The sequence below is a fragment of the Molossus molossus genome, unplaced genomic scaffold (assembly GCF_014108415.1).
Source record: "Molossus molossus isolate mMolMol1 unplaced genomic scaffold, mMolMol1.p scaffold_m16_p_14, whole genome shotgun sequence".
Taxonomy (NCBI): domain Eukaryota; kingdom Metazoa; phylum Chordata; class Mammalia; order Chiroptera; family Molossidae; genus Molossus; species Molossus molossus.
The window spans coordinates 35,324,083-35,351,802 of NW_023425349.1; the positions used below are offsets into that span (position 1 = coordinate 35,324,083).

General features: G+C 41.2%; 1 protein-coding gene across 3 annotated transcripts in view; it reads right to left on the minus strand.

Annotated features, from left to right (window-relative positions):
* UBAP1 (ubiquitin associated protein 1) overlaps positions 1 to 27,720 on the minus strand; it is a 66,296-nt gene that overhangs the window by 943 nt on the left and 37,633 nt on the right. For 2 of the 3 annotated variants that reach the window (XM_036260295.1, XM_036260296.1), the window contains 5 exons: positions 16,708 to 16,832; positions 11,676 to 12,611; positions 3,618 to 3,800; positions 2,781 to 2,882; positions 1,173 to 2,243 (listed from right to left, as the gene is read on the minus strand). In XM_036260295.1, coding sequence (XP_036116188.1) covers positions 2,103 to 2,243; positions 2,781 to 2,882; positions 3,618 to 3,800; positions 11,676 to 12,611; positions 16,708 to 16,832 — 1,487 coding nt within the window. In that variant the 3' untranslated portion in view covers positions 1,173 to 2,102. The remainder of the gene's footprint in view (positions 1 to 1,172; positions 2,244 to 2,780; positions 2,883 to 3,617; positions 3,801 to 11,675; positions 12,612 to 16,707; positions 16,833 to 27,720) is intronic. The other variant, XM_036260297.1, reaches the window with a different exon arrangement.

Genomic DNA, 27,720 nt, shown 5'->3' on the forward strand with positions numbered 1-27,720 from the left:
AAAATGAATAAACCTTGACTTGCTATGTCTTTCTTTAACAGCAGCAGTGAGACAGGCTTAATGCTTTCAGTTCGCCTCCCTTCCTGCAATCCATTCGTTTTCCATCTCTGCCTTTTGTTAGGATGGTCAGCCTTTTATATGCCCCAATAGACCTCATACTCCTGTGGCAGTTTCTGGCTCTTCTCTGAGACTCCTTACCCACCACACCCACTCATGGAATAGTTGAAGAGCTGTGGTTCTCTGGCAAGTCCATCTCCTAGCCTCACCTTCATCTAGAATCACCCTAGTCCACTCCCCGCTCTCAAAACAGCCTGTGTTCAATATCATGGCATTAAGTGTTCTAGTCAACAGTCTGAGGCTCTGAAGCAGAATTTTTACACACACACACATCTTCACTTGAGTTGTGCTTGCTGTCTATCTTTTTAGCAGGAAGAAGCTTACAAAAGTGGCCTCTAGGTGGCCCATCATTTAACAAAGACCACCCTGGGTCAAATTGAGATTCATGTGTCACAGGCTTGGCCCTGATGAACATTATGCTGTGAAACTTCATTTTTTTACAGGTAAAGAATAACTTTTAAAGGAGGGCTTAATTAATTTGAGGCCAGAAAGAGGGCTATTGGCTTTTTAAGACCACAGCCCTTGCTACCCTTTGTCAACTTTTTGTCAACCTCTGGCCAGCCTGATCTGACCACAAGAGGGCAGCCTCTTTCCACCTTGGTGTTTCCTGGCCCAAAGACTGCAGTCCTTGAAGTGATCACTAAAAGAGTTAGAAACCCACCTCCAGCCAAGAGCACAATGGGACTATGGGACAGTATTAAATATAAGGACAAGAAACTTTAGGGATAAATCCAGTTCTGTCAGCTACAACAGCACCACTGAGAGAGAGCTGGTGAAGCAGTTTGAATCCAGTCCTGCCTGTGGCACAGAGTACATAAATGCCTGGGATCACTGGAAGGCATTTGTCCTTGGCCCAGAGACCAAGCTAGGTCGAGTTGAAACAGGCCTTACTCTGGAGGGCCAGCTCCTGGGTTCCACAGGCCCAGAGTGTTGAAATGACTGAAAATGATTAGGTCCTGTTTCATCCTCAGCAAATCTAAGAAACACACACACACACCCCACCCCACCCCCAAAATAGCCCTTGACAATGAAGACATTATGATAGCAGGACATACCTTTTAGATTTTTATTAGTAGTTTTCTCTGAAGAATCAAAATAGTTAGCAAATTATTTTAGATTCATCAAGACTGTATATCTTTGTATTTAGATCTTTAACGATGTACAGCATAATACAAAACAAACCAAAGAGACTGATTTCTATGACTAGGTGTTATTCATTGTGTCATCCTAGAGCAGGGGGCTGGTGGGAGGAGCTGTTCTCCAAAGAACTGAGGTGGAGTTAGTGCTGGGCAACTAAATCATGGCCTATTTCTCCCCAACTCATTATGCTGGGAAGGGGCCAATAATTTCTTAACGTGACAACTGATTCCTAGAGCAGGAAATTTAAAATCCTGGTGGTAGAGGATTGTGGTCCAAACCAAAAGAAAGGCAAACTCAGGGCCCCATGGGGAAATGGGCATTCTTTGCACCTCAGTGACATTGCAGAACCAGTGTTAACACTAACTTTGTTAAAAGGGGGTGGGGGGAACCCTGGAAGAACCTTTCAATTGCACTCAACCTGGATTAAAGTTCAGTCCACCAGTACAGGGGAGGGAAGCATCTAGCCCCAGAGCAGCACTGAATCTGGCCCTCCACCCCTTCTTTTGGCAGCCAGGCCAGGTTTCAGCTGAGAACATACAGACCCCAGAAAAACCAGACATCTCTCTGGAGGGGTCATAGTGGGAAGGACACTTCTCAAAATACAAATACATTTCATATGGAAGGAGCCAGGACAGTTCTAAAGGTATTCACATGCCCAAATCTTCCCCCATTTTCTCCCCAGCTCAGGGGCTAGGCTCATACAGACTGGCAAGCACAGTCTCCACACCTGATCTTGCACCCCAAAGAAAATCTAGACATATGCCCCTTTTCCTTCCCTACAGGTGGGCTCCTCAGGGCCTCCTGCAGGGGTGGTTCCGTGGCTGGGTGTTAAGCAGGGCCTGGTCTCAGCTGGCTCCGGCCCGAGCCATGAGGTCTTCCAAAGCATTGTCCTGGTCATTGTTGTGTAATAGCAGAACTTCTTTAATGTCTTTCAGTTCAAAGCCCATTTCCTTAAATTTGCTCATTAACTGAAGAAATTCCATCATCTAAGGGACAGAAGAGAGTACAGATTAAAGAAAGGAATCTGGCCTCACAGTTGAGTGGAGACATACACGACTAGGGGGCTACTTGGAGGAGTCTGCATCCTTCGCCTGAGCCTCTCTGAGGTCCCCTAGCAAGCAGAAGAGGGCTGTGGAGGAAACTGGAATAGACAGGTTGATGCCATAACTCCAACTCTTGCTAACCTTTGTTCTAGTCCTATCACTCACACCCATACTTCTACCAAGGCAGGATACTGAACTCTCCAGGCAACAAGGCTAGGCAAAGTGATTAACAATCTTCCCAACCACCAAAAGTATATTTTTTGCATACTTTTTCCCTTCCCTTCTCTGGGATTCTAGATAGTCTTCAATCCAATGTTTCATCTGAGCCAAACACCCATCTGGACACTTGGGGGAGTCTGTGTTTCAACTGCCTCTGCTTGGAGTCACTGGTAGGGAAAGGGGGTTGTGGGCCATGGGAGAGCTCCAGGGGACTTTGTCCCTCCTTTCCAGAGGGTTCCCATGAAACATGAAGGTTCCTACCTTTTCCTCTGAACACTGATGCATTTCCAGAGCCTCTTCCACTAAAAGAGGGTCAAAGCCCTTCTCACAGAGCTGTCCATGTACAAAGAGATAGTCGAGAATCTAAGAAAAGAAACAAGAGAACTAAGCACCTACTGCCACTCCTGTCTATTTCCCGAGTCTTACACAAATCTGCAAGTGTGATGTCTGTTCTCCACCCTATTAGATCCTGGACAAGACTTGATTTTGTGCTTTGAACTGTATCCAACACAGCAGGACCTCTGTGATTATCTGCTGAACAGGCAGGCACACCCTTCTAAACATAAGTAGCCATTTTTCAAAGGAGTTTCTGTACACAGCTGACTCATATATCCAGAATAGTAACTCCACAGCCTGGGCAGGATATTCCTCTAAGAAATGGCTCATATCAGAAAATGCCCCTAAGATTTGGGACTCTAACACACTATTTTGGAACTCCCTGGGCAGCTATAACAGAAATGTTTATCTAGAAAAAATCTGACAATACCTCAACCCTAGGGTGCACTCTCAGAAAGGCAAAGAAAGGAGGCAGTTGGATAACAGTCCAACAACTCCAATACTCCCAAGGCTTTCCTTCAGCCTAGGTTCCAGAGCAGCCCCCCCAAAAAATACTGCTGTTGGGGCTGCTGGTTTCCGCAACAAAGTGCCCTCAGTCCCCCACAAACTCATGGGAACAGATAGCAGTGCTATAAATCTGAGGGGCTCTAGGATACAGGCAGGATAGTACTTTAGCTCCAGAGGTCTGGGACCTTTTGCTAGCTGACCATTCAGCACCCCCACAACCTCCCCAACCACCAACCCTGCCAACCAAATGCTCACCTGCTCAATATTCTCTCCTTTCTTCTTCATGGCTCTCAGGACACACTCATATGGGTAGCCCATGTTAACCACTGTCTCCACACACTGCCGCTCACTGGGGGACAGTGTCTGCAGTTCAGAATAAGCCTGGGGACAGCTGGGAGTGTTGGGCACTTGTGACACTGAGAAATTAGGAGGTGTGACCTGGTGGTGAAGAAACAAGAAGATCAAGGCAAGAAGAAAGATCTGGGCCCCATAGGACATGTCACTGAAATGGACCAGTCTAGGGACTTGCCATTTCTAACACTAATCAAAACCCGAGTCAAAGCAGTCTGGATGAAAGGGCCAGGCTGGCCAGAGATAGATCCTGAAGAGGAATGAAGAGGGGTAGAGGAGCTCCAGCTGAGGAGGGAGAGAAGCTAAGAAGACATCTCTGCAAGTGTGGTTGTCCTCTGCCCTCTGCCCACCTTGCAGAATGAGAAAGACACATGCCCTTCCATACCCAAAACCCCTGTACTTGAGTTGAAGTTCTGAGACTGCCCACAGGACTGAAGCCCAAGCTGGCTGCTATGATTTCTCTCCAGGGCTCCATTGTCCCTTTTCTAGGCTGTGAAAGGATCATTATTCGCCTTAAACACCCCAAACTCTGGAGCTGCCTCTCCCAACAATGTCTCTATCCTCACTTCTATCACTGGGCTGGGCAGACAGTGAGTGCAGTTCACATACATGGCCAGCTCAGGGACCCAGAGCTTTGAGGGTATTCTACCTTTGCCCCACACTGTGCTTCAATTCCCTGCTACAGCTGCTGTCCTACAGAGCCAGAAATGAAGGACTATTAGCCACATCAGGCTGTGCCGTCAAGGACTAGAATATGGACGGCACTGGTCCCTGCCACCTAACCTTACTAACCCCAGTCTGACTGGTGGACAGAATCCTCCCATCACTTCTAATAATGACTCAGGCCCAAGGCATGAAGGCAAAAAGGACCAAATTACCATGGGAACAAGGTCACAAGCTGTTCTGCAGCTTGGCCCACCTCCCAAGAATCAGGAAAAATGTTTCAACACAGTTTTCTTTACTTCCTTTTTTATGGGGGTGTGGGGTTAGAAGGCAGGGAGTCCACTCTTGAAAGTAAGTTCAAAATTATATAGCTAAGCCCTGGTGGTTAGAGCGTTGGCCCATGGATCAGAGTCTTGGGTTGAATTCCCTGATAAGGGCATATACCTGAGTTGCAGGTTCGATCCCCAGCCCCAGGCAGGGTCGTGCAGGATGCAACTAATCAATTTCTCTCTCACATCGATGCTTCTCTTTCTTCCTCCCTCCCACTCTATCTAAAAACCAATGGAAAAAATATCCTCAGGTGAGGATTAATAATAAAAAATTATATAGCTAAAACCAGATGCTTTCCTCAAAGTCAGCTGGGAAAAGCCAAGAAGACTACAGGCCTCAAATCCCATTTTTTCCACTTAACCATCTAACCCACGGTCACAGGGTTCAGTCACTGGATTACAGGAGTCACTACAGAGCAAGGGGACTGGATTATACCAATATGGCCACTTTGCAAGATTATCTCTCCAGGGGCAGACTGCCTGGGCACAAGAAGACCAACAGCCAAGTAACATTTTGGTCACACTGGTGGCACAGTACTTTTTACATCAAAGTATGTATTGTTTAGTTTTTAAATGTTTTTACTGATTTTTTTTGAGAGAGAGGAAGGGGGAGGGAGAAAAAAACATCGATGTGAGAGAGAAACATCAATTGGATGGGTTCGAGCCTGCAACCTAGGCATGTGCCCTGACTGGGAATCAAACCGGGACCTCTCAGTCCATGGGACAATGCTCCATCCACTGAGCCACACCAGTCGGGCTGTTGTTTTTTTAATTTTTTTTTTATTGAGTTTTAGAGAAAAAGGGAGAGGAGAGACAGATAGAAACATCAATGAGAGAGAAACGTCATCGATTGGCTGCCTCCTGCACGCCTCCTACTGGGGATCCAGCCCACAACCCACGCATGTACCCGACCAGGAATCAAACCAGTGACCTCTTGGTGTCTAGGATGACACTCAATCCACTAAGCCATACCGGGCCACATCAAAGTATGTTAGTGTGAGCTCCTAGAAGTTAGTTACCATGCATTTCTGAATCCTGGGGGCCTGGCTTTGGGCTTGGCATTTACAGGGCTCTGATCAAGTTGTTGAAAAATAGAGGTCTATTAGAATTTCAAAGGGAGAATTTCACTTAACACTGCAAAATGGCACTGATCTTCTCTCCCCAAAGCCCACTAAAATAATGAAACTATGAAACAATGAAAACTATTAATGTTTAAAAAGTCAAAAGAAAAGGGGAACAGCAGGGGAAAATATATTCAATGAAATATCAGAACATGGAAGCTAAAGGAGGCATGGTAACTGACAGAAGCAATGAAATTGTGAGAGAAAGGAGTGTCAGTACACCAACCCCTCAAGACCCCTGGGAGGGGTTTAGTATTCAGAAGCACAAGGTACTGTTGGGATAAATCAGGAGCATAAAATCAGTGCTCAGAGCAGTAAAACTCTCAGGCAATACCTTTCCCACCCACCTTCACCCTCTACAGGTGGCAGGTTTAGTTTCTAGGAAATGTGAACCAGACACCAAAAAGGAGACAAGACATCAGGCACAGCATACAGTAGAGAGATATAAGAACCAAAAAGTAAGTAGAAGTCTACAGCAACCTTACCCAACCTTCCTTAGCCATCAAAGCAGAATTCTCTGGAGAAACTATTAACAGCCACAAAGACCTTCATATGTTGACATTTTGCAGTGCTCGCCTCAAAGCCAATTACCTTCAACCTACAGTGAAGTGTAATGATCACAAGCACAGCCCAACACACATATTCCCTTTTATGATTGTTTTTATTTTAGTGCCTCGGGTTTTTCTGCATTCATCTCCAGACAGAGAGGGAAAGAGAAAGGGAAGAAGAGAGAGAAACACTGACTGGTTGCCACCCACACGACCCCAGCCGGGTCTGGGGACGAACTGCAACCGAGGTATGTGCCCTTAGTGGGAACCGAACCCGGGACCCTCTAGTCCACTGAGCCAAACCGGCCAGAGCTTAGTGCCTCACACTTAAACATGAATAGAAAGCCAAGTCTCCAACAACAAAGCACTTGGAATTTTAAAATAAAGGTTACAAGGCAGTCAAGGGTATATCCCAGAAAGTAAAACAAAAACAAAGAGCTAGGAAATAGAAAAAGATGGCAAATTAGAAAAACAGTCAAGGAGATCCAACCTCCAGCTTATGGGAATTCCAGAAAATTGAACAGAGGAAAATATTAAAGACATCCTACGTGCCCGCCTTACCCTGAGCCAAAAAAATAATCCCAGATTTTTTAACTGAGCCTGAGCCTTCGTCTGAAAGGATCAAGAAGAACCTAGAACAATGAATGAAGAAGGCCCATCAGTGGTAAAATTCAAATCTCCAGAAATAAAGGGAGAAATCCCAAAAGCTTGGGGGGTGGGATGGGAAGAATGATTTAGAATGGCACAGGATTATGGAATACTAGAAATGAGTGGAGCTTGTAAATCTGTTTTTTTTTTTTAATGGAGAAATGTCTTAAATATTTTAAAAGAAAATGATCAACTAAGAAATCTAAATACAGCCAAGCTATTATTCACACATGATCGTGTAAAAGTAAGACATTCTGGATATTTCAAGGACTCAAAAACTGACAAGTTAACTAGTATGTCTGAATGGGAAAATTATAAAGTCTCTGATAAGTCCTTTGGAGCATATGAACAAAATTAGAAACAGATACAAAGAAAGTATGCAAAGTTTTTAAATAGGGGAGTTTATGAGAAAGAAAAAACTGCAAAAAAAAAAAAATGTAACCACAGTAATACTATCTGAACTTGGCAATACATATTTACTCAATCATAATGTGAACAACAACTTACCCAAAATTTGTAATATAAATATGATAGCAGATCTGGGAAGAAGGTGGAGATGGGACTACTATAAGAGCTAAATACTCAGCAACTATAAAAGGTAATATATGCATGACCAATGGACATGGACAACTAAGCCGGGGACAGGGTGGAGGGGGGGTGGGGTGGGGGGTGCCAATGGGGTAAAAAGGTAAAATATCTGTAACAAAAAAATAAATAAAAATTCATAAAATAAAAAATAAATAAATAAATAAATAAAAGGTAGTATAAAACTGTCTAAAATAGATAAATTTAGAAAAAGCAATATAAGAATTTTATTTAGAAATAGATAAATCCCAGCAGAAATAGCTTACTAACGAGAAGCAAAACTGGCATTGGAGAGAATTGAAGCAGGGAGCTACTGTTTCTCAATATAAGCCTCTTTTTTATGTTTTAATCCTCACATAATATGTTTTTCATTGATTTTAGCGAGGAAAAGAGAGACGGGGGGAGAGAGAGAAATACGGATGTGAGAGAGAAACATTGATCAGTTGTCCCCTGAATGCATCACAACCAGGGATGGAACCAGCAACCTAGGTATGTGTCCTGATAGGGAATGGAACTCACAACCATTTGATGTATGGGATGACACTTCAATTAACTGAGCCACCTGGCCAGTGGTTCAATATAAGCCTTTTAAATGCTACTTGATCTTTGCCCTGGCTGGTTTGGCTCAGCAGTTAGAGTGTCGGCCTGCAGTCCAGAGAGACCCGGGTTCAGTTCCTGCTAAGGGCACGTACCTCAGTTGCAGTTTGTCCCCGGCCCTGGTTGGTCATGTGGGTGGCAGCCATTCGATGTATCCCTTTCATGTCGATATTTCTTTCTCTCTCTCTCTCTCTCTCTTCCTCTCTCCCCCTCCCACTCTATCTGAACAAAAAAATGGAAAAATGTCTTCTGGTGAAGATAAAAAAAAAAAAAATGCTACTTGATTTCATTAAAATGTGCTTATATTACTTTGATAAAAGTAAGTTAATTTTTTAAATCTAGAGATGAAGAACTTTGTATTAAAGCAATAGCAATAAAAGAAATAAATGATCAACAGATTTGAATACCTAATGCTGAGAGATTCTATATGTCAAAAATTTTTTGAAATACAAGTTAAAAGAAAACTGGCACTGCCCTGGCCAGTTTGGCTCAGCGGTTAGAGCGTCAGCCTGCAGATCAAAGAGTCTCAGGTTCGATTCCGGTCAAGGGCACATACCTCGGATGCAGTTTGGCCCTGGCCCTGATCAGGGTCGTGGGGGAGGCAACCAATCAATATGCCTCTCTCACATCGATGTCTGTTTCTTTCTGTCTTTCCCTCCCTCCCTCCTCCCTTCCTCTCACTCTATCTGAAGATAAATAGAAAAATATCCTCTGGTAGGGATTGAAAAAAATAAAACGGGCACTACTCTTAAGCTTATTGGCCTAAATTAGTAAATTTAGTAAATTGAGAACTCAGAAGTGTAAAGGAAAAGGCTGAAGTGACTATACAAGAAAAATGTATCCACACCTAGAGAAAGAGAACCCAATGGTGGTAGAATGAGTCTAACCTGTAAACAGAGCAAAGCCTCTGAACAGTTGGGGGATAGTGGGGAGAAACATTGGCTAGAACTAGGTCAGGCAGATTTATGCTAGACTCAGGAAAAAGGCACAGTTATAAGATTGTTCTCTCAAGAGGATCCCATGGATTTCTCAACTTCTAAGATTAGTTTATATAAACACTAATACACAAAATCAAAATCTGAAAAATAAGACCCAAACATTGGGCCTAAAATAGCCAACAAGAACCACATTCCAGGAATATTTCCCCAGGAGTTCCTAAATGAAGGGTGTGTACAACCCAAATGACCACGCCACCACCACCACCCCGGCCTCAAATCACTACCTCTCCTGGAGAGAAGAGTGTCTCTCAACAGGAAAGGTTCCACTGTGGGTTTCAAGAGAGAGGGCTAGGATGGAAACCAGGCTTTGCTCCCTAGGGATAAGGATCATGACTTCTTTAGAAGAACACTAGAACTCCAACCCTGTTTCTGTCTGCAACTTGAAGGCAGCAAGTCCCCAAGCCAGCAACAAAAAGGGTCCCTCCCACCCTAAAATGAATGGATCCAAAAGAAATTTCACAATCAGGTGGGTAAAAGAAAGATGAGTGTTCTGGTTTGAGAAACACCTCTGTCATTTCGTTCATCTAAATGGGTGGTACTATAACTTGGGGGGAGGTAGCTGAGGGTTCCTAATCTTTCCCAGAGTGCTTTTAATTTATCTTAAGTATACAATAAGTCATAAATCCTGGGGACCACAGCTCAACAATGAACCAGGAGGATTTAGAATGAAAGCCCATTCCTATAAGGTAACACTGGAGTGTTATGTACTCTATTGAATTTATCTGGGCCAAGGTCCACAGAAGTTTACAAGCAGCAGTGAGCTCTTTGACAATGAAAAGCACTAATAGAGACAATCATTTACCAAGAATGCTATTGCTAGGACCTTACTCTCACTGTAAGCAGGCCAAGGCTCATTATTTTACCAATAGCAGGCTTGTTATGGTGTCTAAGACAGATCCCATATAATTAGGCTCCTTTCTGGCTCTAAATACTGTCTTTGATAGACTGTCATTTTAAGAATATGTGGAATGATATAAGCAAAAGGTTCTTGGACTTCTATGGTTTCTATACCAACATATATTCTGTGCTGCTAAAACAACCTCATCAAGAGCTAAGCCTACACTCTGTGACAAAGTAACCTCACTGCATATGCAACTTTTTTGTGTGACAAAACCAGAATTTCTAAAAGACGATACAAGATACAACTTTTCATACTTCAACATTAAATCTGAATTCCCACCTTCCCCTCTCCCTCCCTTTGAAGAAAACTGCAAAATTACTGAGAGAGGGAGTGGGTGGGGGGAGAAATTATAGTATTAAAACTTATGGGGTTTAAAAGTAACATATTTCTACATTTTGCTTGGACTTCTAATACAAATTATCTCCCAGGTACTAAGGCACCACCCATTCTGAAGAAACAACCCCAAATTAGCTGAACCATGGTACATACAAGAACCAAATTTCAAGGCAGAACTAGGTAGAGAGAAGATAAAATAAGGAGTGTCAAACAACCTTAAAAAAATGAAGCCTTGGCCAGTTTGGCTCAGCGGTTTGAGCATTGGCCTGTGGTCCAGAGAGACCCAGGTTCAGTTCCCGCTAAGGGCATGTACCTCGGTTGCAATTTTTCCCTGGCCCTGGTTGGGTCTTATGGGTGGCAACCACTCGATGTGTCCCTTTCACGTCAGTATTTCTCTCTCTCTCCCTTCCAGTCTATCTGAAGAAAAAATGGAAAAAAAATGTCCTCTGGTGAGGGGAAAAAAAAGAAGAAAAGTAATAGAAAAAGGTTAGAAGTTACAAAAAAAAGAAAGCCTTTATTTTTTTAAATATGTTTTTATTGCTCCCAGTGGGGCTCAAGCCCATAACCGAAGCATGTACCCTGACCAGGAATTAAACCAGGACCTCTCTGTCTATGGGACAATGCTCTATCCACTGAGCCACACCAGGCAAGCCAAGAAAGCCTTTAAAAAATGAAAACACGCCCTGGCCCATCTGGTTCAGCAGTTACAGGGTCAGCCCGCAGACCAGAGGTGCAGGTTCAATTCTGGTCAAGGGCACGCACCTCAGTTGTGGCTCGGTCCCCGGCCCTGATTGGGGTCATGCGGGAGGCAGCCGGTCGATGTCTCTCTCTCTCTCTCCCCCCGCTTCCTACCTCCCTCCCACTCTATCTGAAGATAAATAGAAAAATATCCTTGGGTGAGGATTTTAAAAAAATGAAAACACAATATGTGCAGCACAGAAAAGAAATGGATTAGGTAGGAAAACACCATTCATTCTCATGACATACATTATCTTTCCAAAGGAAAAGAGCAAAGATGCAGGCAGGAACAAGCCTGCATTAACCAGGGTAGGTGCAGAGCTAATAATCCTTGTCCTCAGGAAAATAACCAAAACTACATACACTTATAAAAGCAAGGTCAATTTGGCCACGTCCATCTTGCCCTTAACCTTGAAAAGAAGAATGTGAGGGTGGCAACTGATAGGTAGAATTTAGAAATATTTGGAGCTTTAATTTAGGGGGATTTAAAGGGCTTACCGTGGGACCTGTATTTGGAAGTGACGTTTCTTCTGTGGACACAGACAAGACAGAGAGGGAAGGCATCTGGGAGATCATATCAGAAGGGGTCAGGGTTGACACCTCTGTGCCACTGTCCAAGTTCAAAGCTGAAAGCCCAAGAGTATGATGCCCATTGAACTCACTGGCACTGCTTTGGGTGGAAGGCTTTAGGGAATTCTGGAACATGCCATTGCGGAGGCAGGATGTGCTATGGAAAGTGCTTGCCAGCTTGGCTGTCTTCTGATTGCTGTCATCAGAGTCAAGTTTGGGGAAGGACAGGGATTTAATATTGCTTACTGCAGGAATGGGGGGGAGGGACACTTTGGAAGACAGCGACATCTTTTCACAGCTGCCCAACTGTGGTAAGGTTATAAAGCCATTGGGTTTGTGAAGAGGCTTGAAATCTAGTGTTGCTCGCTCCAGGGATGCTAGGACCTCTTCATCCTGTAACACAGACCCAGAGCCTCCTCTAGGCAAGTTATTATCCAATAACTGAGCCATAATGGGTCCAGTAGTTCCTATCAGAATATTTCTCAGCTCTTCCTTCTCATCAATAGTTTTTAACTCGAGATTATCAAATGGGTCTTCTTCACACTCAAAATCAGCAGGATTGAAATCTGCCTTTGTGTGGGGTGGGCTGAGAACTTTCTGTTTCGTGGCACTGCTGCTGACCCGAGTTGGGGTGAGGATGTTGTTGTGCTGTAAGGTGGCAAGGATGGGGTTAATAGGAGGTGGCATTGTGGCTGTACTGTGAGTCTTGGAGAAGCTCATTTTGTTATCGCCCTCTGGGCCACTCTTAGAATTCACTTTAGCTTCTGCTTCCTCAGCCTTGCATTCTGCTTCCCTCTGGGCTTCTTGGATTTTCTTAATATCTTCAGCCCACTCAATGGTTTTCTTTTCCAAGGAGAAGTCATACTGCAAAGATATATCAGAGAAAGGAGATGTGAACCCAGGTGGCTGCCCCTCCTCAGTTCTACATTTAAGGTATAATGGATGATCTGCACTCAGGAGGATTAAATCTTATAGGATTTAATCAAAGTATGCTCCCAGATTACTTCTAGAAATTAACTAAAAAGAGCTCCCATCACCTCTAATCCTATGCACCAGGTCAGACATTACTATGACATTTCCCTTCCTAGGATTCTTCACTGGTGGCTCAAAGCTTAGCCACCTCCTCTATGAAGCTTCCCTGATGGCCTGTTCCTTCCTCTGTACTCTTATAAAGTATCTGTCTCTATCATTTGATGTAGAGCACATGTGATCACAAGTAGCTTTAATCTTTCTCCCCAACAATATCACAAGCCTCTTGTGGGCAGTAAACTAGGCTTTAGGCCTTAAGGTCTCTATTATCTAACACAATGCCCTAATAGATCATGTGCTTAATAATAATAGTCCCTAATATTTAAGAAGCACTTACAGGGTACCATACATGATTCAAAGCACAGTTTATGCAATAACTCTCTAGATTTTCTCAACAACTCTTTAAAGTGGGTACTATTGTTATCCTGCTTTCCAAGGGCAATGCCCAAGGTAATAAAAACTGTTAAGTAATAGAGCCTGGATCTGAACCCAGGCAGTCTGACTAAAGATTCTGTGCTTCTTAACCTCTATCAAATTATAATGAACAAACTGTACTCTAAATGCAGGAAAACTGCTTATTAACAAATCTAGACACATTCAAATTAAGATTTTACAGAGCAAATTGCACAAAGATTTACTTCATGGTTCCTTAACAATACCTTAAAGTATAGCTCAATTTACAAAAATTTCATTTGCACACATAAAAAATATATACCTATTATATAAAACAAAATTCACCTAGGGACAGAGAAAACAAGACCTTTGGTATTCACCCTAAAGCACCAAAGCTAATCAGTGTACTGTGTGCATGTTCAAGATTGGAGACACATTAAGAGTAAAAAGGAGGGGGAAAGGATAAAAAGAAATACAGAGTAAAAGAAACATAATAAAGTACCTCTGATCATTCCCAAGCTTTTCAGCTTTAAACAACACACGAGAAACCTGAAAATGCACAAGTCAAGTTCATTTATACCCGAGTCAGCTGCTAGGCCTCAGAAAGACACTGCTTCCTTTCTACCACTAAGAGCACAGTGAGAAAACAGCATTTGGGAAATCCGATTTTGCAACTGGTTTCCTCACCAAAAACTGAGGCTGTAACCAACTTCCTGCTGCCTGTAAACACACAGATCTCTGATGTTTTACTCCCAAAAATAATTGGAAATTTCTTTCCTTTTTAATAAAACCTTTACTTAACTTTTGTTTTTTAATTACTAAAGTAATGTAGAATATGTGGAACATAGAAAAAATATAGGAAAATAACAGCAGAAATATTACAGTGAAAAAATAAGAATGTGGTTTTAGTGTAATATAATGAATAATAACAGCAAAAACTTTATGGAGTACCTGAAATGCACTATAAATGCATTATTTTATTAAATCTTTAAAACAACCTTAAAAACTAGTTATCTCCATTTTATAGATGAGGAAATGGAGTATTGGAGAGTTTAAGCAATCTTACAAGATTACAGTTACATGGCATGAATGAGTGACACCAGAATCCACCTTAAACATTGACACTAGGGGCCACCCCCTACTACTGTGGTTATCACCATTACATTTAATGAAAGGTTTCTGGATCCTAGGTGCAAGGGTTATGTATGTTTTTTTACTGGCTCCTCTTGATGAATTTTCAGCTGAAAAACTGAGTTTGTACTACCATGTAAGGGCAAATATGACAAGGTTATAGGAAGCTTTAAGTTAGCTATCTATGGTTCTAGATAAAACTCTTCTCTAGGGGTTTAGCACCAATACCACAGCCAAATTCCTCATGGAGACCCCAGGCAGTCAAAATTTAAAGCTAATCTGCAATTAGAGAACAAAAAAATTTCAGTTGGCCCACACATGATTAGAACTCAGAGCCTAGATCTCACCTGTTGTTGTTAGTGGGTACTATGAGTATAGTCAGCACTGATCAAATAAAAAGAAAATTCCCAGCATTCAAAACAAGTTTTCTGAATGGATCAATGAAGTGGTGAACAATAGGAGAACTAATGAAAGAAGGAGGTGTTTTTTTAATCATATTGCGCTATTAATAGTATCCTGCACACAGAGAGGTGTCTACCAAATATTTGTTGTTGCCAATAAAAGTCACCAGGCAAACAAAACAAGGTAAAACTTTGTAAGAAAAATCAGTATCTTTTCTGGTTCAATAAAAGCTCCATATACAAAAGGAATATCAATTAATTCAGTATTCAAAAATATGTAAGATACTCAACATCAGAAGTAATTAAGGAAATGTATATCAAAACCACAATAAAAGACCAATGCAAAATGATGTATAAAGATGGAAAATAACAAGAGCCGGCGAGGATGTGGAGAACTTGGAACTCTCATGCAGTGTGGGTGTGATTATAAAATAATGCAGCCACCCTGGAAAACAGTCTTCTGGCAGTTCCTCAAAACGTTGTAGTTATCATATGACCCAGCAATTCCACTCCCAGGTATATAACCAAGAAAAGTGAAAGCATATGTCCACATAACAACCTGTATACAAATGTTCACAACAGCATTATTCCTAATAGTCAAAAAGTGGAAACCACCAAAATATCTATCAACTGATGAATACACAAAATATGGTATTATCAATACAATAGAATGTTATTCAGCCATAAAAATAAATGAAGTACTAATATTTCATTAATAGAACATGGAGGTTGAAAACATTATGCTAGGTGAAATAAGCCAGTCACATAAAAGGCTTTATGTTGCATTATTCCATTTATATGCTAAGTCCAGAATAGGCAAATTTAGAGAGACAGAGAGTAGATTTAGTGTTTTCCAGGTGCTGGGAGAGAAGGGGAAATAGGAATTGACTGTTATTGGGCACTGGGTTTCTTTTGGGGGTAATGAAAGTGTTCTGGAATTATATCATAATGATGATTATACAACTCTGAATATACTAAAAGCCACTTGTTTGCACACTTTTAAAGGGTAAATTTTATGGTACGTAAATTATATCTTAATAAATCTGTTATCTTTGAAAATGTAACTGAAATATTCCCACTATGATTACCCACTACATATAGATTGAAAGATATCACAAAGAATACTTTTTAGAATAACATGCTGATGCCTTAGTAAATCCCCCAGAAACAAATCAACTTTGACAGAAAGTATATTTTAAAAAATCTTAAGTCACAAGAAGTGTTTGAATGAGTAGTGTACTTGACTGTTTTCCACTTGACTCCTCTAAACTGTAAGCTCCTTGAGGACACTGATTAGGGCATTTCTCTCTATCCTCAGCCTAGCAGAGCACCACTCAAACGCAAGCATTCAATAAATGTGTACTGAAGGAAGAAAGGAAGTCACATAAAATAGGGCTATTTACTGCTTTCAAGAAGTAATACTATATATACACTTATATATAACTGAACTTTAAAGATGAGAGGGTTGAGAAAGAAGCTTTTGAAGAGATGGCATTTCAGCACAATTCTAGAAGAGAAACAGCTTATAGTATGATGAGAAAGAGAACAATATTCCAAGGGAGATAACAGCTCATGAGAAAAAGCATAGTAGACAAGTAATATACACAGTATGTTCAACAAATTGCTAGTAACCTAGTTTGGAGGGAACATGGATGGACTAGTAAAGGAGACACCGCAGAGAAAAACATTATCTAACTTGAGTGACTGAGAAGATAATGAGGATATTAACAAAGAAAAGGAAAAGAGGTGAATAAGCAAGTCAGGCAAAGGGGATTTGTTTCAGACAGGGCACAGAATCCCAGGAATATACAATCTAACAGATTACACAAGATCTGTAATAGATATACAAACGTGTGTGTGAGAGACAATGTGAGCCAAGCAATACCAGAAGCTGTAAGAAATACAAATAAGAAATACGAGAATTTTGTTTCTATTTCACTATACATCAAATTCTTACTCATTAAATTTTTAAATGCACTAAACTTGAACTAAAAATCACCACTTACCTGTACTTCTCTGACAACCTGCAAACAATCAGGCAAGGAGAAGCCAATAGGTAGACCAACTTTAGCTGGTGTTTTGAATTTGTCTCCTATCTTAAATGGGACATCATCAAGGTAACTGAAAGTCCCTACAATCAAAAATAAAGTAGAAAATATCAGAAAAAATCTTATTATTTATTTTACTATATGCTTATGTCTAGGATACAACATTAATTTATGCTATCCTAAGACTAGAAATTCCTTCTCTGACTGCTTTCCTTCTCCTGACCCTAGATCTCTAAAGAAGAAACCCTACTTGCTCTTATCAGGGTTTATTTTCAATTATACATAGTGTAAAAGTACACACAGTGGCCTAAAAAGGCTCCTCAATGCTCACAACCTCTCTGCCCTCAACTCCTAATAGTCACCTCCCAGCACACTGCTCTAAGTCACAGTGATTCTCTGTTCCTCAACCGTAAGTGGGTCACACACAAATCAAAAATTCTACACTGGATGCTCTATCTGGGATGTTCTTCCCTCATATATCCATGAGACTTATTCCATTACCTCCTTTAAGTCTTTGTTCAAATGTCACTTTCTCAGTGAGGTTTGCACTGACCACCCTATTTAAAATTACTACCCGATCCTTACTGCAATACTCCCGTGTTACCATTTATCTTTCCCCACATAACACTTACTACCTTCTAACATACTATAAATTCAGTTTTTTATTTTACTTATTGTTTGTCTTGCCCAATGGAAGGTAAGCTCCTTGTAGGCAAGTATTTAAGATGATTTTACTCACTGATGTAGACTCAAAACCAACAACACTGCCTGGCACATATTGGGCATTTAGTAAACACTGCTGAATTGATGACAGAATCTCCACAAAAGAACCTCCTTAATTAAGATTTCTCTACTTTAGTAGAAATCACTTTTTAATTAATATAAGAAATAACTCAAGATTTTTTTTTGTTTTTTAAGGCTACATTCTGGAGCAGATGTAAAAATATTTAAGAAACACAGCACTTACCAAAAAAGGGAAAGTCAAACAAGACCATGGGAATCAGAATTATCAGGAGACACAACTAAACTGCTTTAACTCCCTAAAGGTTGTCTGCCTATTATAGCTGAGTAATACACAAAGACAAGGACACCATCAAAGATTTATAAGGTCAGCCCTGGCCAGTTTGGTTCAGCGGTTGGAGCATCGGCCCACAGCCCGAAGGGTCTCAGCTTCAATTCCCAATGGAAAAATATCCTTGGGTGAAGATTAACAATAACAACAACAACAAAAATAGGGTATGACAAAATGAGAGTGGCTCTTATATTTGTCTCTCACTACCTATATACTCTAAACTGGATCATGGTTTCTTTTTTGGACCAGGTTTTTGGCTAAGTTACTGGCAGATCATCACAGACAATGAAACACAGTTGATAAAATGAATTTTGCTTTTTGAATATTAGTAGCTACTAAAATAAAGCTTGTTTCTAGGGCTCACACTATTGTATTTTCTTGAGTACTCAGAGACAGAATAAGACAATATACCTTTTCCATGAAGATGACTTCTCTCCCTTCTAAAAATTCTATAGATTTAAAGACCTATCAAGGTCAAGATATATTTGTAATCCTGTCATCATTCCCAATCTTGATGTAGATATTGCTCTGATACACCTGAAACTCTCTATTAGGAAAAAGACCCCGTCCTCCCACCCTAGCCAGAATGAAAACATTTAAACTATTTCTCACTCAGCTTGCAAATTAAGTCCATAACTATTCAATCTAATAATTTTTCTGGGGCATAACCATAATTACTAACACTCTAGGAAAATTTCCAAGTTGGTCATATCCTTATAAGTGCTGTTTCCTCAGCTGGCAATGCCTGTCACATTCCCACTCTCATTTACTTGATTAATAATTTTTGGTCCTTTAAGAATGGGCTTAAGAACACCTCCCTTCTCAATCTTGGAACACCTCGTTCATACCACCTCAGGTCTTACTTCTGTGGTCTTAATAGTCTGTTTCCTTGTACTTCCCCCCAGAGACTATGAGTGAGAATTTAAATGTTCCTTAATAAGTGATAAATGTTTCATATCTACACCCCTCAAGTTCAATATAATGTCTGACAGATGAGATTTGCTCAGTAAGTAAACAAATAAAGACATGGTCTTATACTTCTTTCATATTTAACTCTCACCCTCACTTAATACTCATTAAAATTCAAAATGATTTACCTAAAATGGCAAGGCTAGTCATGAAAATGTTTTAATAGAGTACTTATGCAAGACAAGCACATTTCTAAGATACTGGACAAAGCCACAAAAACATAACAGGTGTAAAAAAAAAAAAAAAAATCAGGTAGCATTACAACTTGTCAACAAAACTAAGTGTTGGTTACATTAAAATCTTCTGCCACTTATAAAATGCTTGATGTTGCCCTGGCCAGTTTGGCTCAGCGGTTAGAGTGTCGGCCTGCGGTCCAGAGAGACCCGGGTTCAGTTCCCACTAAGGGCATGTACCTCGGTTGCAGTTTGTCCCCAGCCCTGGTTGGGTCTTGCGGGTGGCAACCACTCGATGTGTCCCTTTCACATCGATGTTTCTCTCTCTCCCCCTCCCACTCTATCTGAACAGAAAATGGAAAAAAATGTCCTCGGGTGAGGATAAAAAATAAAATAAAATGCTTGATGTTATAGAGATTAAAGACAAAGCTCTTTATAATTTTTATCTGTCTTCCATGAAAAGGGGTACTCAAATATTCCTGAAAGTTATATTCTAACTTTGGCTAGTACCCTAATTAACTGGAAACAAAGCTGAATTTAGTATTTTCTAAGCAGTATTGGAAAGAATACAATCAAGTTAACAATAAAAAAATTAAGTCTTATGTTTAAGAAAATTTTAAGTATACATTCAAAGTAAGTTAATTATATGATATACACATATTGCAAAAATTCTATCTATATTAACACAAACATATATGATACACAAGTACAAGAAAATTTATCTACATTAATACTAACAAAATTTTCTTAAATAAACAGTTCTATTATATGATAATGGAAAGCTGAGGCAGGGAGAACTATCTACAAAAAATACTAAAGATATCTGAGTCAAATGAGAATATCTTTCAAGAAAAGTGTTCAGCCCTGGCTGGTTTGGCTCAGCGGTTAGAGCGTCGGCCCACGGACCAATGAGTCATGGGTTCAATTCCAGTCAAGAGCATGTGCCTTGGTTGCAGTTCATCCCTGGCCCTGATAGGGTCGTGTGAGAGGCAACCAGTCGATGTTTCTCTCTCTCTCTCTCTCCCCCCCTCCCTCCAACTCACTGAGATAAATGGAAGAATATTATCGGGTGAGGATAAAAAAAAAAAAAAATTGAGAAAGGTGTTCAGTTTCCTTGCCTACCTTTCAGTTAGGAAACTGTAACAGTGTTGTATAGACTGAAACAACAACTTAATATTCTATAAGTGGAACTGGGCCCTGGCTTAGGGACAGACATGATCTAGTAGAACACCTTCAGTAGTACCAATTACAGGTATCTGCTTTAAAAAGCAGTTTTGCCCTGGCCAGTTTGGCTCAGCTGTTAGAGCGTCGGCCTGCGGTCCAGAGAGACCCGGGTTCGGTTCCCGCTAAGGGCGCGTACCTCGGTTAGTTTGTCCCTGGCCCCGGTTGGGTTGTGCGGGTGGCAGCCACTTGATGTGTCCCTTTCACGTTGATGTTTCTCACTCTCTCTCTTCCTCTCTCCCTCCCACTCGATCTGAACAAAAAAATGGAAAATTGTTCTCGGGTGAGGATAAAAAAAAAACAAACAGTTTCATTTTACTAACAAAACCAATGCCAAGGTGATTTAGCACATCCCCTAATTTTCCCTTAATCCTTTAAACTTTGTTAACAGTGATTGAGTATTGTGCAATTATTGGAAGGAAAGGATAGAAATAAAGAGAAAAGGGCATTTAAAGAGATGGCAACAAAAAAAAAACCAACCTTTTGAATAATGGACAAAAACTACCATCAGTACAATTAATCATGATGCTGGAGGCATTACAAAGAATACTTTTTTTGCAAATATAACCATGCCTTAGGAACTATTCCTTTTTTTCTTTTCAATACATCAGAATATCTAAACACATCAATGTCTCTTTTTTTCTCAATATATTTTATTTTTAAAATGGATTCAATAAAAACTCAATCACATGGACTAGAGAATTAAACATTGTGGCTAGCAATTTCCTGGCTCATCCCAAATACCTTTAGTTTCAGTCTTCATTACTGAAAATCTTTTTAAGATGTCTGAACCCATTTTCCTAAGTTCGATTTAGAAAAAAAAAGCATATCTCTGATAACTGTGCCTGTGGTAGTTCTTGAAGTCAGGTTCTGCACATCACCTTGCATTATGCCATGATGGAAAAGAGAGGGCTGCATGTGTAATGGCTTCTTAAAAATTCTGGGAAGGCTTCATTCTGTTCTTTTTCCTTCTAATTTGCTAATATGCTTATCATCTTGTGACCTACTTGTTTTTTGTGGTACGTGCCCCTAGCAGGAACCAAACCCGGGACTCTTTGGTCCGCAGGCCAACGCTCAACAGCTGACCCAAAATGGCCAGGGCTATTTTTTTTTTATCTTCACCTGAGGACATTTTTCCATTTTTTGTTCAGATAGAGTGGGAGGGAGAGAGAGAGAGAAAAACATCGACCTGAAAGGGACACATCGAGTGGTTTTCACCCGCACAACCCAACCAGGGCCGGGGACAAACTGCAACCCAGGTACATGCCCTTAGTGGGAACCGAACCCCTAGACCATAGGCCGACGTTCTAACCACTGAGCCAAACCGGCCAGGACGTGACCTACTTGTTTTTCTGAAAAAAGGTACAATTCCATGTGGAAGAAAAATGCCTAATAGAAGGCAACAAAGGGATTATGCTTAATTCAGGATTTACTGTTAATTCAAATTCATTCAAACAGGTTTTTGAAAAAAACAACAGAACAGCCCTGGCTGGTCTGGCTCAGCAGCTATAATGTAGGCCCACAGACCAAAAAGTCACAGGCTCGATTCCGGTCAAGGGCAATACCTCAGTTGCGGTTCCATCCCTGGCCCTGGTCAGGGTCATGCAGGAGGCGGCCAGTCAATATCTCTCTCTCACATCGATGTCTCTCTCTCTCTCCCCCCCCACTTCCTCCTTCCCTCCCATTCTATCTGAAGATAAAAATAAAAATATCCTCAGATGTGAAAGAAACAAACAAAGAAACAAAGAACAAGAGAACAGATCAAACTTAAAATTATATGAAAATCTTCAATTCCATAACTGGGTATCAACTACCTTAAAGCCTAAATAAGGTAATACTTGCAAAATTGGAGAGACAGAAAGATAGATAGACAACTCTCTCTCTCTCTCTCTCTCTCTCTCTCTCTCTCTCTCTCTTACACTGAGATCTGCTAGGGAATGTGAAGTAGGAAGGAAATGTTATTCATACCATAACAACAAAAACAAGCCAGATAACCTACAAAATGAACTTTTTAATATACGCTGTCTGCCATTCAATAAAAATGTAAGACACACAGCCCTGGCCGGTTTGGCTCAGCAGTTAGAGCATTGGCCTGCGGTCCAGAGAGACCGGGATTCAGTTCCCGCTAAGGGCACATACCTAGGTTGCACTTTGTCCCTGGCCCTGGTTGGGTCATGCGGGTGGCAACCAGTCGATGTGTCCCTTTCACATCGATTTCTCTCTCTCTCTCTCTCTCTCTCTCTCTCCCCCTCCCAGTCTATCTGAACAAAAAATGGAAAAATGTCCTCGGGTGAGGATAAAAAAAAATATATATAAGACACACAAAGAAGAAAATGCGATTCATCCAGAGAGGAATCAGTCATCAGATCCAGGGATGACTAAGAAATTAGAATTATTATTACAGAGTTTTAAAATAACTATAATAGGGACTTCCGGTCAAGATGGCGGAGTAGGTAAATGCGGTATTGTGTCCTCCCACAACCACATAAAAGTTACAGGTCAACTACAGAACCACCATCATTCAAAGCCGCCTGAAATCAAGCTGAATGAAAATCCTACAACTACAAAATTAAAGAAGAAGCCACATAAAGACTAGTAGGAGGGGCAGAGGCACAACAGACTGGTCCCACACCCACATGTGACCGATAAAAATTAGGAGGATACATGGGCTGAGAAGGTCCTCCCTGAGGACTGAGGGGTCCCCATCCCACACCAGGTGACCCACTCAGGGTTCCAGTGCCAGGGAGAGAAGTCCCCATAACTTCTGGCTGGAAAAACCAACGGGAACTGGGGATCAGGGAGGCTGAGGCGGCTGGAGCCCCAGGCAGCTCCTCTTAAAGGGTCCACACACAGACTTACTCGGACTTGCTCCCTCTAAGCTCAGAGGGGAAGGAGCTTGAGGGGCGCCAGAGACATACAGGGAAGAACTGAGCTGTTTGGCACTGGAGCAAGGGCTGGAGAGGGAGCTTTCTCCAGGACAGACGTGCTGTCAGAGGCCTTTGTTCCTTTGGTGGTGAGCCCTTCCCTGGGGCAGCAGACAGCGGCCATTTCTGGGACTCCAGCAACCTGGTTCACACTGCTCCACCCTGGTGATTCCCTGAGGCCTTGCCCCACCCAACTGTCAAGCCCACCCAAGCTGTTGCCACTTGCTTTACCATAGGATTGGCCTGTCTTGGATCCTGCTTCAGGTTTCCTAAATTCTTTCAAACGAGCAGCATCTGGTCTCAGGTAGCCCCATACTTCTCGTTAAGTAATAGACAGAAACAAACAAAGGGAGGCAGCCAAAATGAGGAGACAAAGAAACAGGTCCCAAATGAAAGAACAGAACAAAACCCCAGGAAAAGAACTAAGCGAAATGGAGATGAGCAACCTAACAGATGCTGAGTTCAAAACACTGCTTATAAGGATGCTCAATGAACTTAGTGAGAACCTCAGCGAACTTAATGAGGGCCTCAAAAGCATAACAAAGGACCAGTCAGAAATAAAGGAGGCACTAACTGAAATAAAGAATAATTTACACAGATTTAATAATAGAGTAGGTAAAGCCAAGAAGCAAACCATCGATTTGGAATATAAGGAAGCAAAAAACATCCCATCAGAACAGCAAAAAGAAAAAAGAATCCAAAAAAATCAGGATAGTGTAAGGAGCCTCTGGGATAACTTCAAGCGTGCCAACATTCGCATCTTGGGGGTGCCAGAGGAGAAGAGCGAGAACAAGAAATCGAAAACTTGTTTGAAACAATAATGGCAGAAAACTTCCCTAACTTGGTGAAGAAAACAGACATACAAGTCCAGGAAGCACAGAGTCCCAAACAAGATGAACCCCAAGAGGCCCACACCAAGACACATCATCATCAAAATGCAAAAGGTTCAAGACAAAGAAAGAATCTTAAAAGCAGCAAGATAAAGGCAGTTAGTTACCTACAAGGGCGTTCCCATTAGGCTGTCAGCTGATTTCTCAAAAGAAACTTTGCAGGCCAGAAGGGAGTGGCAAGAAATATTCAGAGTGATGAAAGCAAGAACCTACAACCAAGATTACTCTATCCTGCAAAGCTGTCATTTAGAACTGATGGTCATATAAAGAGTTTCCCAGACAAGGAAAAGCTAAAGGAGTTTATCGTCACCAAACCATTATTATATGAAATGTTGAAGGGCCTTCTTGAAGAAAAAGATAAAAAATATGAATAAACAAAATGGCAATGAATACATATCTATTGACAATCAAATCTACAAACAAAATGAACAGGCAGAACAGAAACATTCTCATAGATACAGAGAACATTTTGTTGGTTGACTGATGGGAGGGGGGTTGGGGAAATGGGTGAAAAAAGTGAAGGGATTAAGAAGTACAAATTGGTTGCTAGACTGACAAACCTCAAAGGAAAGGGGGGTTGGGGAGTGAGAAGAAATAAACCAAAGAACTTACATGCATATATGCATAACCAATGGACACAGAGAACAGTGTGGGGAAAGGCAGGAAGAGGGTGGGAGTGGGGAGGAGGGGGGGTCAATGGGGGGAAAATGAAGAACATCTGTAATACATTCAACAATAAAGTTTAAAAAAATAAATAAAAATAATAAATATGTTAAAAGATATAGTGGAAAAGGTGTATGTGAGAGCAGATGGGGAATTTCAACAGAGTTGGAAATATAAGGAGACAACTGGAAATGCTAGAAATGAAAAATGCAGTATCAGAAAACAAAATTGATAGTTTATAAGCCAGGCTATGCACTAACCAGAAGACAATACTCAGCAGAGGAAAGAATCAAGTAACTGAGGTCAAATAAAATTAACTGAAATGGTACCCTGGCCAGGTGGCTCAGTTGGTTAGAACATCATCCAGAACATCAAAAGGTTGTGGGGTTCAATTCAGTCAGGGCACATAACCTAGGTTGCGGGTTTGATTCCTGTTTGGGGCATGTTTGGGAGGCAACTGATCAGTGTTTCTCTCTCACACCAGTGTTAATTTGTTTTTTCTCTCTCCACCCGCCCCCCCTAAAAAGCAATAAAAACATATTCTCAGGTGAGGATTTTTTTTAAAAAAATTAGCTGAATAGAAACCCAAAGAGAGAAAAAAAGAAACAGAAACTTAAGAAATCCCTGGAACGTTATCAAACAACTTAATGCGGATGTAATTGGAGTTTCAAAAGGATAAGAGAAAGACAATGGGGCAGGAAAAATGTGGTAAGAGATCATACTGCAAATTTTCCAAAAGTTATTTAAAAAAAAAGAAATCAACCCACAGATCCCAAAAGTTTAAAGAGAAAATCTTGAAAGAAGGGAGGGAACAGATTACATACAGGAGAACAACGATTAAATGATGGCCAACTTCTCTACAAACTGCAAAGCATTAACCTTTTCTAAAATATAAAATGCCTTTTTATCACTCAGCAGAAAAAGCATTTCAATATCTAAGTAGAAATTAAACCAACAGCAAAATGCACCTCTCTAGAAGTTAGTTAAATGCTCATAAATTGGACAGCACGGATTTTTCAAAGGAAGTTTACTTTTTTTTTTTTTTGGTACATGCCCCTAGCGGGAACCGAACCCGGGACTCTCTGGTCCACAGGCTGATGCTCCAACCACTGAGCCAAACTGGCCAGGGCAGGAAGTTTACTTTTATAGAGACATGTTTTCCTAAATTAAAATCTCAAGGCATTCTTTCACATATTTTTTAAATATATATATTTTAATATATTTTTAATTGATTTTAGAGAGAGAAGAAGGGAGAGGGGAAGAGAAGAAGGGAGAGGGAGACATTGTTCATCTGCCTCCTGCACACCCCCCGCCAGGGATTGTACCTGAAATCCAGGCATGTACCCCTACAGAAATCAAACTGGTGACCTCTTAGGTGCACGGGATGCTTTCAATCCACTGAGCCACAACAGCTGGGCCATTTTTAAAGATATTAAAAGAGTAATTTGTTGAAATATTTTTTAGAATCCTTTAAAAGTCACTTCTGAAAAATAACTTTTTTCGCCCAGCTAATGTGGCTCATTGATTGTCGACTCATGCACTAAGAGGCCACCAATTCGATTCCCAGTCAGGGCCCATGCCCAGGTTGTGGGCCAAACCCCCAGTGGGAGGCAAGCAGGAGGTGGCCAACTGATGTTCTCTCCCATCGATGTTTCTCTCTCTCTCCCTCTCCCTTCCTCTCTAAAATCAATAAAGGAAAAACAAAAAGAAGCCCTGGCCATTTGGCTCAGCATTGGAACATCGGCCTGTGGACCAAAGAGTCACAGGTTTAATTTGGGTCAAGGGCACATACCTCAGTTACAGTTTGGTCCCAGGCCCTGGTTGGGGTCATGCGGAAGGCAACCATCTCTCACAATGATGCCCCCCCCCCCCCCAAATCTATCTGAAGATAAAAATGGAAAGAAGTATCCTCGGGTGAGGATTTTTAAGAAAATAACTTTTTTTTCTCAGAAGAAACAAGTGGATAATGAGTTAAAAATTATAAAGCACTAGGATCCAAGAAAAGCCTGATTTAAACTAAGCCAAGGATTTGTAATATACATAAGGACAATATTATTTTAAAGGCCTTTGAGAAGTAGCTGTTTATATCTCATTCTGTTATTTAGGAATATATGGTTATTGATGACAGCGGAAGAAGTTCAACCTTAGCTGGAAATAATAAACTTGAAGGTAAATCAAATATGAGTCATAAGACAGCACAGCACAAGATCCAGTCAGCCCAAATATGTAAATAGAAAGAATATTTTCATGAGAGCAGTTGTTACATCTTGGCACACACCCCAAATGCCCTAGAAGACTTACACACACACACACACACACACACACACACACACACACAACACCCCCCCCAATGGACCAGTTAGAAAATATCTAATTTAGGGGGATACTCTAAGTTTTGACCAGATACTCCCCAGACCAAAAGATACAACTCTAGCTATATGATGCTAGCCACTTAAGCTGAAAGATCAAGTTAGCAAGAAGCACCAGAACTGGGGTGCCCATTTTTGACCCCACGCACTCTACACAAGTTAGCCAAGAAAGTAAGTCCATGCCCTGGCCGGTTTGGCTCAGCAGTTAGAGTGCTGGCTGGCTGGCTGGAGAGACCCGGGTTCAGTTCCCGCTAAGGGCACGTACCTCGGTTGCAGTTTGTCTCCAGCCCTGGTTGGGTCATGGGAGTGGCAACCACATGATGTGTCCCTTTCATGTCGATGTTTCTCTCTCTGTCTCTCCCTCCCTCCCACTCTATCTGAACAAAATACTGAAAAATGTCCTCGGGTGAGGATAAATAAATAAATAAATAAATAAGAAAGTAAGTCCATATAATAGAAGAATTAAAATGGAGCAAATATGCAAAGAAACGCAGTGAGGAAAAGTCTATTTACCTTCCTGAGAGATGGAGGAAGTAGTAGCCTTAGTTTCCTGGTTTTCTAATTTCAGCCTTATAAGGCCAGGCTGAACTTGATTTCCTGCACTCACATGCCTACAAGATTGCCTATGAATTATTCTCCAACTATTACCTTTAATTTCTATTTCTTAAACTACATGATATCTAAAAATAA